The sequence below is a fragment of the Pseudochaenichthys georgianus genome, chromosome 3, assembly GCF_902827115.2.
Source record: "Pseudochaenichthys georgianus chromosome 3, fPseGeo1.2, whole genome shotgun sequence".
Classification (NCBI taxonomy): Eukaryota; Metazoa; Chordata; class Actinopteri; order Perciformes; family Channichthyidae; genus Pseudochaenichthys; species Pseudochaenichthys georgianus.
The window spans coordinates 5039759-5055690 of NC_047505.1; the positions used below are offsets into that span (position 1 = coordinate 5039759).

Sequence of the window (15932 nt, forward strand, 5' to 3'; positions counted from 1 at the left end):
GCGGGCACAGCGCTCCAGCTGCACCGTTCAGGATCCCAGCATCTGCATGTAAACGCATGATGGCGCACACAGCAGCAAGCTCAGAGAGCGATGACAGTTTAATTTTGAACGTGTCTGAGAGCTCATATGAGGCTGAAGGATCGGTTTATGTTGTATCTGTTAGAAGTTTAGGAATTAGGTGCGTCAATATGGGCGATCATACGGTCATGTAGCCAGTGGGACTGGGACTAAAAATCATCCCGGGACTCTCGACCGGCCCACTTCGGTACCGCTAGTAAGTTGTCAACGGGGGGAGTGGGGGATGTGCTAGTGACTTATCCGACCAGCCCACTTCGGTACCGGCCCATCGGGATTCGTCCCGATGGCCAGTCCGCCTAAACTCAGTAATTCACCATTTCTACGCATGACAACACACTTTGTCCGTGTTTGGCTCTCTCGCCGCACAGTGAAGCGGTCCCGCATTGACGTCACTTCCGGCTTCCCCCAAAACTTCAAAATGAGTCGAAGGAATTTCCCCGCGATGTTGGAAACGATTGATATTTATCGGAACGGTATCGCACCTTCTTTTTTAAGCTGACGGTTCGAGATGACTAGTAGCCCAATATTTCATTGCACACCAGTTGTTGGGAGGCTGTCACTGGCTCTTTAAGGAGGTCAAGAGCGCGTGACTGATGTTTGCTGTTAGTAGTTGAGAACCTCTATAATTTGGGTGAAGTCCATCAGATGCTAAGCGGTCCCCAGAATTCCAGAAAATATTGAAATGCAGCATGCAGAACAGACCTTGCATTTGATTTCAGAGAGTGGGCCCAAGGTAGGTGGCCTGGGCACGTGAGTCTATTTATCTTGCTTATTAATTATAAACATATCTCCCTAGATATGTAACATCATTACGTATTCACTGACCTGAAATCAACATGGTTGCAGACATTCATTCTCATTGAGGCCTCAAGGCTCCATCTTGGGGCCTCTTCTCTTTAACGTCTACATGCTACCACTGGCTCAGATAATGAAGAACAACAAAATAAGTTACCATAGCTATGCAGATGACACACAAATGTACGTAACAATTTCACCAGGAGACTATGCTCCAATTCAAACACTGAGTAAGTGCATTGAACAAATCAATGACTGGATGTGTCAGAACTTTCTCCAATTAAACAAAGATAAAACTGAGGTAATGGTTTTTGGAGCCAAGGCAGAACGTTTAAAAGTTAGCGCTGAGCTTCAGTCTGCAATGTTCAAAACAACAGATACAGCCAGAAATCTAGGTGTAGTCATGGACTCTGACCTGAGTGTCAACAGTCACATTACAACAGTTACTAAGTCAGCCTACTATCACCTAAAGAATATATCTAGGATTAAAAGACTAATGTCACAGCAGGATCTGGAGAAACTTGTCCATGCTTTTATCTTCAGTAGACTGGACTACTGCAATGGTGTCTTCACAGGTCTCACTAAAAAATCTATTAGGAAGCTGCAGCTGATTCAGAACGCCGCTGCTCAAGTCCTCACTAACACTAAGAAAGTGGATCACATCACTCCTGTTCTGAAGTCTTCACACTGGCTTCCTGTGTGTCAAAGAATACATTTCAAAATACTGCTGCTGGTTTATAAAGCACTGAATGGTTTAGGCCCAAAATACATTTCTGATCTTCTGCTAAATGATGAACCATCCAGATCTCTCAGGTCTTCAGGGACTGGTCAGCTTTCTGTCCCCAGAGTCAGAACTAAACATGGAGAAGCAGCGTTCAGTTATTATGCTCCAAATATCTGGAACAAACTCCCAGAAACCTGCAGGTCCGCTGCAACTCTGACTACTTTCAAATCCAGCAAGAAGACTTTTCTTTTTGTCGCTGCTTTTAATTGAACTATTCATATTTTAGACTGCACTGTAACTTTTATCCATGTATTTTTCCTTAATGTTTATTTTATTAGCTTTTCTTTTTTAATGCTTAATGTCTTTTTTTTTTTTTTTTGTAAAGCACTTTGAATTGCCTTGCGTTGAAAAGTGCTATATAAATAAACTTGCCTTGCCTTGAATATATTCAGCATCCCACCAAAGCTGCAGACCAAGAACTGAACCCGCTATTTACTGCAGTAATCAATATAGTGACCTGGTTCTGGGCCAGCAGAGTGATAAAGTAGGAACTACACAAACATGGGTGCTACCTGGACCTCTGTAGGGGGGTGCATGTTCTGTCACGCTCTTATGTTACGACCATTTCACGTTCTTGTCTACAGTATACATCCATGGCCTAACACTGACAACAATAACGCTGATTTCTCTTGGTAGGGCCAATCCCCGACGGGTCACATTGATGACTCCATAAAAGATGGACAAAATCAAGTATGTTTGTACCGACACAGAACATTAATTCAATACATATCGGTGCCTCTAAGGGACACTTAACTCTTATTTCTTAAATATCTGTTATTATGGAATAAACAAACTAAATACAGAGAACCTCAGCTCATCCATACGCAGGGTTGGAAGGGTTCCTTTACAAATATATTCCATTACAACTATTGTAATGGAATATATTTGTAAAGTATCAGTAACCCAATATGAGCAACAAAATAAACTGAAGAGAAATATGCTCTCTTTGACTGTATTTGTAATGTATCAATCTCTATTTAAAATGTATTGTAACATTGAAATCCTGTTAGTAATCTCTATTTCTAAAAAATGAACAAGTAATCTGATTACATCTTCTTCATGTAACTGTAAGGATACAGTCAGATACCTTGTATTTGTTTGTGCTGCTATCGTAATCCCGTTGCATGCAATCCTTTATGCTTAGGCACATCAACCCTGTGTATTAACCAAACTGAATATCTTACTCAAGCTTCATTTTAAGAGTATTTTTAAAGCCTTGAATGTGATTTATGCTAATGAGCTTTCATGGAATCGTATCTCCCCGTATCAGTTTGCTGCTGTCCCTTTAAGCACTCGGTTTGGCTGTGGTTGGACTGATGAGTGTGTGTGTGTGTGTGTGTGTGTGTGTGTGTGTGTGTGTGTGTGTGTGTGTGTGTGTGTGTGTGTGTGTGTGTGTGTGTGTGTGTGTGTGTGTGTGTGTGTGTGTGTGTGTGTGTGTGTGTGTGTGTGTGTGTGTGTGTGTGTGTGTGTGTGTGTGTGTTTCACTCTGTTCTTCTGTAGCGGAGTGTGTGGGGCTCCTCAGCAGCAGGTAGTGTCCGCTCACACACTGACCCACGGACACACACATGAGCAGCATGAGCACAGTGTCCGAGTCAGTGGTGGGCAGCACCAGGTCTCTGTCCGCAGCCAAGAGACACAAAAGTATCAGGAAGAACTCCAGGAGGATTTATTCTGCCTACCAGGACAACCAGGGGTGAGTGTTCACTTTATCAGAAGCCTTCCTCTCTGTCTCCTCTGCCTCAATCTGTCTCTTCATAACTACCATCTCTCTGAGCCTTACCTGACTTCCTGTAGGTTATACGATTACTCATTTACTCAATCTAATTATCATTCTTTACTTCAAAGAGTTGACTGTGTTACCATTGACTACCATATAGGGACCTTCTGGTCTGTTGGTCCTCTATCTGCATTCAGTCTGAGCTATTGATCACAAGCGCCTATACACAGTTGTAAGGTTTATTGATTACTTTTCAATTAAATAATACAAAATGTGCATATAAGGTAAAGACACACACTGTGCCTGATCATTGAATACATCTTGTATTGTTATGATACAATTGATCTGGTGTAACTCGGACAATAACGTGGTGATAATGTGATCAAATGTATTCCAGTGATGTAGACATGGTTTGGACGAGGAATGTTCACAACCAGCTGTGCATTTAGTTTCACCCTAATAAGATCCTGTTTGTAATGGTGATGTTTTTTAATGATGGCATGTCTCATTTATCTGAATGCATTACAACTTTCTTTCGAGTCATTACCAGACAGGACAGTTGGAATTGCCATTATGAAATGTTTACGGTATTGATCAGGACTATTGTGAGATACAACCCTCACATTCTACTGATGTTCAGCAGACGGGGATGCGTCCCTATCTTTGCATCAATCCTCCTCTATGCGTCTGGATGTGAACATATTGAAAATAGGGATTAGATGTCAAATCACCAATCATCAAATCACTGCAGTCAGATTACATGTTATGAAGTTAATCTGATGTAAATGTTGTCCAGCTTTACACATTGACAACTAAATAAATATCTATAATTGGTCCCATTAAATAAATCACGTCTTACTATGGAATGTTACTCATACAATCAGTTCTGTGATGCACACAAATAAGCTTCAATAAGAGCGACATGAGGACACACTTTTGAACTGAAAAGCAAAGTCAGACCTTCATCACCAGATCAGCCGTGCATTAAGTTCTCGGTCAGCCTTCCACAGCAGAGCTCAGTCTCCGTCTGCAGCAGAACGCTGTCCTGTTGGGCGGCTTTATGCAGTCCCCTCATCGTGTTGCTTTGATTCGGCCTGACGCACTCAATCTTCTTTTGAGAGCAGAACGCAGACTCGACATTTGATAAGCATTTTTTTCTTGAATAAGTATTCTGTTGTATAATTAGGGTTAAAATGACTGAAAGAGTTTAGCATTTGAAGCTAAAGCAACAGCACTTACAATAGTTTGGCTTATTTTGAGCGAATACATCCGCTCTTTTCTTGATGTTCTGAGTTTTTATCTCTATGGTTTACTGTGGTTTTTATTGTAAGTTGCTTTTGCTAAAAGCGTCAGCTAAATAAAATTCAATTCAGATTCACTTCTACCATCTGGCACGGAGACCCAACAATCAGCAATAACGGTAGTTCCATGATGTTGTATTTAGTTTCATTTGAGTGAAACATAATGCCCCCTATACATCCGACACGTGCTGTCCCTGAGGACGTTGTTTGTTTTGGTTCTTTTCCATACGATCCTTACAGACATTGGACACATGTTGTTATTTTTTGCAACACTTCCAGTAGTTTTGACCTCCTTCTGGATCCATCTTTATAAAACATTCATCATCGTTTTTCTAATTTGGATGGTGTTATTGTAATGATCTTTGTTTCAACACCTACTGCACGACTGCGTCCTGGCAGAGGGAACCTCCTCTGTTGCTCTCCTAAAGGTTTCCCCCATTCATTTGAGGGGGTCTTTGGGTATCTTCCTTGCGGGGGTCTGATGACAGAGGAAGTAAATGTTGTGCCCCTGTGTGCTCTGCAGCTCCTCAGATGATCAGGACAAAGAGGATGAGCGGGCGGACAGCAACGACCCAGAGGAGATGTTCCAGAACATTCAGTACCAGAAGGAGATCATCGCCAACATCCGGACCAGACCCTGGCCAATGAGACGCAAGCTCAAAGTCCTCAAGTAGCCACTCACAGTTGTATCCTACTCTCTTGCTCTCGCTCTCACATAAACACACACTGCAGACTTTAGAAGATGTACTTTTGCTGAAGAAAGCACAGTCAGTGAATTGGAGGAGTGCCTCAGCAGGTCACGCTCCAGACCCTGAAGAGGTTACATGATGCTGTAATCAACCTCATCTGAGTATCACAATATCAACGCAATGTAACCTAATCCCTTTCAGTGATTTCTGGATTACCTCAATATCAAATGCAATGCAAATAAATCCAATACAGAATAAACATCAGTGTATTATCTAAGAACAATGTGACCTTAGGAAAGAAGAAACCATGATATTTAGAATAATATAGTTTACAAATGCTGTTTTAGTTCCATAAATGGATGGATGCCCCTCACAGCCAGAGCAGGGTGTCAGATGTGCTTTAGGTTATTACGGCCCTTTGTGAGGAGCTCATTTTGGTTAATATTGAAGAAAGTAGTGGTGAATTGTAACATCATTAATTTACTCCAGTTTTGTAATTAAGTGCAAATTCGAGGTATACTTTACTTAAGTAATTCCAATGTATACTTCAACTCTACTATAAAGGGAATTGTTTTACTTTGTACCTCACCAGTTACTTTAATAATTATGATTTCAAATAAAAAAACTCAAGAGTTTATAAAAATTGATATTTTGTTATTAATCGATCCAATTCATTTTTATTAAAATGCCAATTTAGAGAACATAAATTGGCATTTGTACACATTTAAGTAACTTGGGTATAATAGGTATTTTTGCTGACTATACTTTCTTTTACTTCAGTTCATTTTCTTGCATGATTTTCATTTGTAGAGTATTTTTACAAAGTGGTATTATTGTTCTTAACTACGGTAAAGGCTCTGAATACAGTATATCCACCAACACTTTGAGAAAGTAAAACCGTTCTGTCACATGTGCTTCGAATTGCGTTTATAGCAACAATATGGATTCAACTATATGAATATTCATGGTTTAGCATCCCCATGTGGGTATTGTAAGAAAGTACATGAAATATGCTTTTAGTGAATCATTATTGATACATTTATTTAAAGAGTGTCTAGAGCCCCGTTTTTAGAGATTTGGGTATGGAGGAAAAGAGAGGGTTGTGTTTTGTGACTTGGTGAGTTCCCTGGAACACCGGGACACATATTCATGTATAAAAGACGTACAAAAGTGCATTTTGCATGATAGGTCCCCTTTAAGCCAAACCTTAACCATACACTAACATCGTTCCAGGTGTCAACAATGCCTCATAAGCCTTGTGAGTGTCCACATTTGTGAAGTATCTGGTCCCTCAGTGTTGGTCAGTATAAAGCTGTGAAGGCGGTGTCCTCACGTCTGCCTGAATGTAATTAGAGCAGCTGATAGAGAAGAGGCTGAGCCGGAGAAAACTAGAGGAGATAGAGAGCTTCTAAGATGTGCTGAGTATGTGCCATGGATAACAGGTTTTATATGGGCCGTCCGTTATTACCGCAGAGGTTTTAGTACCGTCATCAGGGATGGGATGCAAGTCTGCGTTTTTACACCCTCTTTAATCTCCGGCTGAATGTCTGCGATTACTCCCTCTGCAATAACAGCTCGTATTTCACGTCACAAAATCAGTCATTTTTACCAAGATTTTCTGAGAAATTCTACTCATGAGTTACTCTGAACTTTGTCTCAACCCTTATCATAATAAATGTAATACACCTATATTGATATAAGTTTAAAAAACAAACCATATGTGTTCTCCAGTTGTCAAAACTGCTTTCCACTGGAGTGAGTGAAGTGCCTGCTGAGGGTCCATTGATTAGTACCCTCATCGCCCTCTGAAGTGCCCCCTGCTGTGAGCTGCGTTCCCCAGCTTATGGTCTGTAAAGCAACACAATCACCTGCCTCACTGTGAGTTAATGGGACCTCACTGCTGTGACTGGCTTTAGTACTGGAATCACTATGATTTTAAAATGTCAAGTCAATAGTATTCAGTGTAATGTGTTAAAGAGTATTGACTTCACAAATTAGTAACCAATTTGCTTTAGACCAAAGGACAAACACATCTTCCTACTGGAATAAATATATTTAGTCCTCTAAATCCTGCATCTTTAACTACAAGAGATGGACAAAATAGTATATACACCAGTTGCCCCTGTCCTATATACAACCTGGTATCACGGCAAGACGTGAACATGTGACGATTTACCATGCTGTCACAAGATGTCACGATTTTGTCCATTCAAACGTGACAGTTACACTGTATTGTTAACATGGCCCAACCAGTGGAGAAATACCCGGAAATGCCAAACAAATGCTACCCCGACGGTCGGTTGTTATTGTCAATATTAATATAATAATAATGATTTACTTTTTAATAGTCACACTCGATTACGCCAATTTTCTTGTTGCCCCAGCTGGTCGACACCTCTTTGAGCAGAAACAAAGGCTACATTAATGTATTAAATCGATGTTAATCCATGTGTGTGGATGGTGTAATGTTGTAAATATAACCTATCTATCAATTAGATCAAATGTAAAAGTCAGCCGAATTAGTGTTGATACTGCAAGGAGACGTATTGTGTGAAGAGAAATTTAAGATGTTGTTTAATTGCTGATATATTTATGATCCACGTCACGTTTTCAGTTTCGGTGGCAGTTCTCATGTTTGTCTAGAAGTCTTCTCACCAGGGCTCTATAAATAGAGAACTACGGCAGATATGTAATGTTTAATGCAGCCGAACCGTGTATTACAATGCCGTTATGTAATGACTTTCAAAGAGAAAAACAAGCACACTCAGAATAAAGTATTATTTTTAGGGCTGTCAGTCGATTAAAATATTTAATCGCGATTAATCGTATGATTGTCCATAGTTAATCGCGATTAATCGCAAATGAATCGCACATTTTTGATCTGTTCTAAATGTACCTTAGAGGAATATTTTTCAAGTTTTTAATACTCTTATCAACATATGAGTGGACAAATATGCTTTATATGTGTGTTTATTATCATTTGAACAATGACAAATATTCTCATGAATATTAAACACAACAACCTCTGAACATTACAAATATTCGCCGCAATTCAACCTGGAACCTCTCATACAATAATACAATACAGTGTGTGTACGCGCGTGTGTGTGTGTGTGTGTGTGTGTGTGTGTGTGTGTGTGTGTGTGTGTGTGTGTGTGTGTGTGTGTGTGTGTGTGTGTGTGTGTGTGTGTGTGTGTGTGTGTGTGTGTGTGTGTGTGTGTGTGTGTGTGTGTGTGGAGAGAGACACTGTGATGGATCGTTGGAGCTATGTGCAACTCAAGGCATATGCTCGACCGGGAGCTGCCTGGACGCTGCAATCATGTTGCGCGCACTATCCGAGCTGAGTGTGCTGACTTTTCGTACAATGTCCCACTGTCTGGCTTCCTGCATCAAGTCAAGTGCTCGGCGAAATGTCGCTCCTCTGTTTTCATTGAAACAGCTCCTTATATCCGTTAGCGCAGCTAGCTAGCACCAGATGCTAACAACAGCAATACACGTAAGGTATGCCTCGCTCGCTCGTGCCACACATACACACACCCTCCCGGTCCTCCCGATGGCCAGTCGGTGCCTGCCGGTGAGTGTGGAAGTGTGGTCTGCCGGGTCTGCCACAAGCAGGCGGCAGGAGCGGGGCTGTCAGCATCAGCATCAGCTTGTAGATGTAGGTATTTTAAACTCGATGCTCTCTGAAACTGCGGCCGAGGAAAAAAAATGCACATGCGTTAATCGCGTTAAAATAATTAGTGGGGTTAATTATTTTTTGCGTTAACGCGTTAACTTGACAGCCCTAATGTATTTCAATTTTTTTTTGCGGATTTCACATCGCATAAACACCAAATCCCAGCATGCATAAACCATCGAATCACCGAGCTGAGGATCTTGCCTACGTCTTGTTTCCGGTATTGTTAATGACGGATGTATTTTGTTATACACACATTTCTTCACATTTAAATTTTAATATACATTAAAGTATTTCGTGAGGCCTTCTAACATGTTTTTAAATATAACTACGGTTGTAGTTGAAGAGTTTGTAAATGAACATGAACCGAAGCTGTTGCCTGGCAATGCAATCGCGCAACGTCACATCCGTTAATTCCACATCCACGCGCATGGATTAACATCGATTTAATACATGAATGTAGCCTTTGTTTCTGCTAAAAGAGGTGTCGACCAGCTGGGGCAACAAGAACATCGGCGAAATCGAGTGTGACTATAGATATATAATTATTATATTAATATTATTATATATATATTAATATTGACAATAACAACCGACCGTCGGGGTAGCATTTGCTTGGCATTTCCGGGTATTTCTCTCCTGGTTAAAGTGGGTTAACAATACCGTGTAACTGTCACGTTTGAAGGGACAAAATCGTGACATCTTCACGTCTCCCAGCATGGTAAATCGTCACATGTTCACGTCTTGCCGTGATACCGGGTTGCCTATATAATACCATCCATTACATGACATATTAAAAAGAACAATATGTCTGAGAATGAGATTGTTATTAAAGCTCTTACCTCGGGGTTATCTTGAACTCTCATTCATTCTTAGCACCGCTCATCACTCAGTTTGTCACAGTCAAATCACTCCTCTCAGAGGGATGTATTGTAAGGAAGTGCGCTGGGCTGCAACTGTCAGTCAGTGACGTCATCTGGCCTAAAAATACTTTGGGAAAGAGAAGTCTATAAATCAGCGGATCATTTTTAAAAATGTTAATCAACTTCCCTGTACGAGCATTAGAAAAGCCCTTATTTAAATCATAGGTCCAAAAGTTGTAAAAAGCGCTAAAAGCTGAATCCAGACTCATGTTTCCTCAGATCTTCTGCTGTCGAGAGTCAGGACACCTTGGCTTCATGTGCCACTATGCAAATTGAATGAACAGTGTCCACGCCTCCAACGCTGTATCCTGTTGTCTTTATACATCCATGATGTATTGGTGCAAAAAGTACAACATTACCTAAAAAGATCTGGAGAAGAAGTCGAAATGTTTAGGCATCATTTGAGTAAAGAGTGTGTGTCTTTATGCAGGCAGGCCAGAGAGATCGTTCTGAAGTACGAGGGCCGCCTGACCAGAACCAGAGGGTACCAGACTGCAGGAGCTGACGTAAGAACACACACACACACACACACACACACACACACACACACACACACACACACACACACACGTTTAAAACTCTGCACTATCAGTACTCGCATGTTAGATTGTTTATGCAGCAGTACGGTGAATAGGAAGTTTTGAGCATAAACTCAACGTCACGCAGGTTGAATTATTCATATACACAATAATGATTTTGCGAGTGAGTTCTTTAACTTTCAAGGGGTTCTTTGTGTAATATAAGAATGGAGCAAATAAGAACAATACTACTGCTTCCTCCGGCTCTTCAGGTTTATATCATTTCTTCAAGGCTCCTTCTCTGTAGATCTACTGAGCCAAGTGAGTAGGACTCAACCTGAAATGAACCCATATTAACTAAGGCAGCCACGGAGACAGATTGTGGAACATAAAGCATGTGTTTATTTATAATATTAACCGATCAGAACAGTGTGCACAAATCACATAAAATACAACCGTAGTGGTAACGGTGCAGAAACGGAAATGAACAACGAGACTCTTTCCCGTGAATGACGTGCTGGACTCTCTGAAGAGCATTTATTTGATCTGAATGTTTGCTGAGAGGAGCTTCTTTGTGTTATTCCACTGCACTGCAGTGCGCTGACGATCAGAGCCAGAATAATAAAACATGTCGGGCTTCCTTTGTGAGGCTGCTGAGGTTGAGTTTAACAAAGCATCTCCCAGAGCTGGACACACACACATGCTGTGGATAACTGTACCTGTGTGTCTGTGTGTGTCACGCAGTCACACACAGAGAGACAGACAGCTCTACAGCTGGAGCACAGCAGCATGAGAGGATTTATGGCCGTTTGTTATAGCTCAGTTTAATTAAAATGTTCAGGCCCATTAGAATAAATTGAGCAGTCTGACGATGAGTTATTGCTATTTTACAGTTTGGCTCCAAGTTAATTGAAAATCAGAATTATTGATCCAGCTGATAATCATCATTTCACTTCAGATTGTATTTCTCATCACAACATAAGATGTGAAGAGCCTCACAGTCACATCGTTTCCGTTATCATGAGGAGGACAGCAGAATGCTCTCCTGCTTCATGTGTGCAGACGTCATACATGTAATGTCATTCATCTGAGACAGCTGCTGTGGTTATGGACCCGAAAACATGAAACACTTTTGATTTACATTTACCAGGCAAGCCTCAGGAGCAAAGGCTATGTGCTTTGTGCTAGGTTTATGTTATACCTCTGTTCCAAGCCAACAGTCAAGGTTGTTTTTTAAACATGAACAAAACTGATACGATGGGCTCGTAAGAACTCAGATGCTCGATTCTGTTGCTTGGTAATAGTCTTTATTGGACAGAAACCAAAGCAATCAATGACTTCTAGGTTCTACTAGGACTCTCCATGGAATCACTAGGATCTACTAGGTACTGTAATATCGATATCTGGTAAACAGGCATGGATCTAACGATAACACAAGACGAACCAACACCAGATAAAGGGAGAGAAGGACTAAATATACATATTAGGTAATGGGGCACAGGTGGACACAATCAGGGGCGGGAACAACAATCAGTCTAGCAGGTGCCACACGGACAGGAAGTGCCGACACCTGGAGAGAGAGAGTATAGTGATTATTATCAACAGACCGATAGACAAAACACTAAAACACAACAGCTAACAGCATACTAGCACTAAACCCTGACAGTACCCCCCCTTTTACGGACGGCTCCAGACGTCCCTGAATAGTGAGACCGTAGTCTGTCAAAATCTGTGATAAGGGACTTGTCGACAATGAAGCTGCCCGGGATCCAGCATCTTTCCTCTATTCCATACCCGACCCAGTCGACCAGGAACTGTCTCCCTCTACCCCGCTTTCTTTCTGACAGAATCTTTTTGACTGTATAGACGATACCTCCGTCGATGACCCGGGGAGGTGGAGGTGGTGTGGAGGGGGGAACCAGTCTGCTCTCTAAAACTGGTTTCAGCTTGCTGACATGGAACGTGGGGTGGACCTTGAGGGACTTTGGGAGACATAGGCGAACAGCAACAGGATTAATAACTTTTGAAATGGGATATGGACCAATGAACCGAGGAGCCAGTTTCCTGGAGGGGACGTGCAGAGGAAGATCCTTGGTGGACAACCACACTCGTTGACCGACCTTGTATCTAGGAGATGGACGTCGCTTTCGGTCAGCCAACCTCTTCATGCCGGTCGCACTTCTCTGCAGCATCTGGCGAACTCCCTTCCATACCCGGCGACAGCGGCGAACCAGAGCATGTGCTGATGGTACGATAACTTCCTGCTCGAGCTCCGGGAACAATGGAGGCTGGTATCCATGGACACATTGGAAAGGAGAGATTCCGGTGGCTGATGTGGGTAAGGTGTTGTGTGCATACTCAACCCAAATCAGATGTTTGCTCCAGGTGGTAGGTTTCTGGGACACCAGGCATCTCAAACAGGTCTCCATTTCTTGGTTCATCCTCTCCGCTTGGCCGTTTGACTGGGGATGGTATCCGGACGTCAGGCTCACAGTGGCTTGGATCAGGCGACAAAACTCCCTCCAGAAACGTGAAACGAATTGTGGGCCTCGGTCTGAAACGACATCGTTTGGGAAACCATGGATACGGAAAACATGGGACAACATGGCCTGTGCTGTTTCTCTGGCCGTAGGCAATTTGGACATGGGGATGAGGTGTACCATCTTCTTGGAAAAACGATCAATGACTGTGAGTACTGTGGTGTAACCTGCCGAAGGTGGAAATCCTGTCACAAAGTCCAACGCAATGTGCGACCATGGTCTGTTGGGAATGGGCAGAGGTCGGAGAAGACCTGCCACAGCTTGACGAGACGTCTTGTTCCTAGCACACACAGGACATGCTGCCACATATTCTGCCACATCTTTCCCCATAGCAGGCCACCAGAATCTGTGTTTCACCATAAAGAGGGTCCTCTTGGTTCCAGGATGGCATGAAAGAACAGATGTATGGGCCCAATGAATCACCTTAGAACGAAGTGTCCCTGGAACAAACAGGCGATTCTGAGGACACCCTTTAGGAACAGGATTCCCGCTGTTAGCCTGTTTGACCTTGGCTTCAATGGGCCAGGTCACACTCCCTATCACTCGGTCTGGCCGCAGAATGGGGTCTGGACTCTTGGGGGATGGCTCAGGATCATACATTCTGGAGAGTGCATCAGGCTTTCCATTCTGTGAACCAGGTCTATATGACAGAGTGAACCTAAATCTATTAAAGAACAAAGCCCATCTGGCCTGCCTAGAGTTCAAGCGTTTGACCTTCCTGATGTATTGCAGGTTTTTGTGATCCGTCCAGACCAGGAAATCCTGCTCCGCTCCCTCCAACCAGTGCCGCCACTCCTCCAAAGCAATCTTCACCGCCAACAGTTCCCGATTTCCCACGTCGTAATTCCTCTCGGCAGAAGATAGCTTACGGGAGAGATATGCACATGGATGAAGTTAGTTGTCCTCCGCTGCCGTTTGTTGTCCTCCGCTGCCATCGTTGGAGGCGTCCACTTCCACCACAAACTGTCGGTGGCGATCAGGTACCGTCAGGATGGGAGCTGTGGTGAACCTCCTCTTCAGTTCCAGGAAAGATTTCTCTGCCTGTGAATTCCACACAAACTGAACATGGGGAGAGGTAAGGGCATGGAGAGGAGAGGCAATAGCACTGAAATTGCGTATGAAACATCTGTAAAAGTTAGCAAACCCCAAAAATTGCTGAACTTTCTTTCTATTGTCTGGTGTTGGCCAATTAGCCACATCACTGACGTTAGCTGGGTCCATTTCCACTTTGTTAGGGGAAATCACAAAGCCCAAAAATGACACTGAGTTGACATGAAACTCACATTTTTCGGCCTTCACAAACAAATGGTTAGCCAGGAGTCTCTGAAGAACAAGGTGCACATGGTTAACATGAGTTTTCTCATCTGGAGAAAAGATGAGAATATCATCGAAATACACAAAACAGAAAACATTCAGAAAATCTCTTAACACATCATTAATGAGGGCTTGGAAAACAGCAGGTGCATTACAAAGTCCAAAAGGCATCACCAAATATTCGTAATGTCCCGTAGGTGTATTGAAACCTGTTTTCCACTCATCGCCCTCCCGGATGCGCACAAGGTGATAAGCATTCCTTAAGTCAAGCTTGGTAAATATCTTGGCTCCCTGTAACAGTTCGAATGCCGTAGAGATGAGTGGAAGGGGATATCTGTTCTTAACTATGATCTGATTTAGCGGACTGTAGTCAATACAGGGCCTCAATGTCCCGTCCTTTTTCCCCACAAAAAAGAAACCTGCCGCTGCTGGGGATGAAGATGTCCGAATCAAACCAGCTTTGAGTGAAGAATCGATATATTCCTTCATGGCCTCCCTTTCTGGCCCAGAAAGTGAGTACAACCGTCCCTTGGGAATAGTAGAGCCTGACAGAAGGTCTATGGGGCAATCGTACGGTCTATGGGGTGGCAAAGAAGTAGCTCGTGTTTTATTAAACACCTCCTTGATATCTAAATAACACGCCGGAATTTTAGCCAAATCAGGAAAGTCAGAAGGCTTAGAAAAAGTGTCAGTGTTATTGCCTGACCCCTGCTTAGAGTTACTAGATCCATGCAATTTACTCAACCCTGTTTTACTTAAACATGAACGAGAGCACTCAACTCCCCACCCTTTAACCTTTCCTGTCTGCCAGTCAACGTGAGGGTTGTGTTTAACAAGCCAGGGGTACCCCAAAATGATAGGATGTTGAGCAAACTTATTTGCTCACGATGTTCCTGATCTATGACTAATACCATGGGCTCCGTGCGATGAGTAATAGTACATAAAAGGCATCCGTCCAAGGCACTAGCCTCTAAGGGTTGATCTAAAAGAACGACCTTTAAGTTTAAACTTTTAGCCAACTCCCAGTCTAACAAACTCTCATCAGCCCCAGAATCGACTAATGCATCCTGAGTCATAGTATTATCACCAAGTTTGAATTGTACCTGCATTAATTTTCTGACTGGAGAGTCGACGGAAGTCACTCGGCTCACCAGCGTCCTCCTTCCCGCTGATGAGCCCGATCTTTTACCGAACAGGCTGCCGAAACATGACCCTGCTGGCCGCAGTAGAAGCATCGCCGTTCCCGTAGACGGCGCTGACGCTCCTCCGGAGTGAGTCTGGCTCTACCGAGCTGCATCGGTTCCTCCGCGGCGATAGGGGGCGCTGGTCGCTCTGGAGGTGAAGACTGGGAATTCCTCTGCCAAACGTTGTATTCCCTCGGTAATTCCTGTCTGAAAGGTGGAGTGGATCCTGTATTCCTTCTTTTCTCCCGCTCTCTTTCAGCTAGACGTTGATCAACCCGGATAGCCATGGCGATGAGCGAGTCCACATCTTCAGGCAGCTGTAATGGAGCCAACTGATCCTTTATGGGATCCGATAATCCATGCAGGAAGGCATCAAAGAGAGCCGCTGAGTTCCACCCACTCTCCGCTACCAA

The 15932-nt window shown here is 43.0% G+C and overlaps 1 protein-coding gene across 2 annotated transcripts in view; it reads left to right on the top strand.

Annotated features, from left to right (window-relative positions):
• The first annotated feature begins 3171 nt into the window (after positions 1-3171).
• Positions 3172-15932, top strand: part of LOC117461295 (transmembrane channel-like protein 3) — a 103387-nt gene continuing 90626 nt past the window's right edge. For both annotated transcript variants that reach the window (XM_034103117.2, XM_034103125.2), the window contains exons 1-3: positions 3172-3350; positions 5199-5345; positions 10394-10469. In XM_034103117.2, coding sequence (XP_033959008.1) covers positions 3223-3350; positions 5199-5345; positions 10394-10469 — 351 coding nt within the window. In that variant the 5' untranslated portion in view covers positions 3172-3222. The remainder of the gene's footprint in view (positions 3351-5198; positions 5346-10393; positions 10470-15932) is intronic.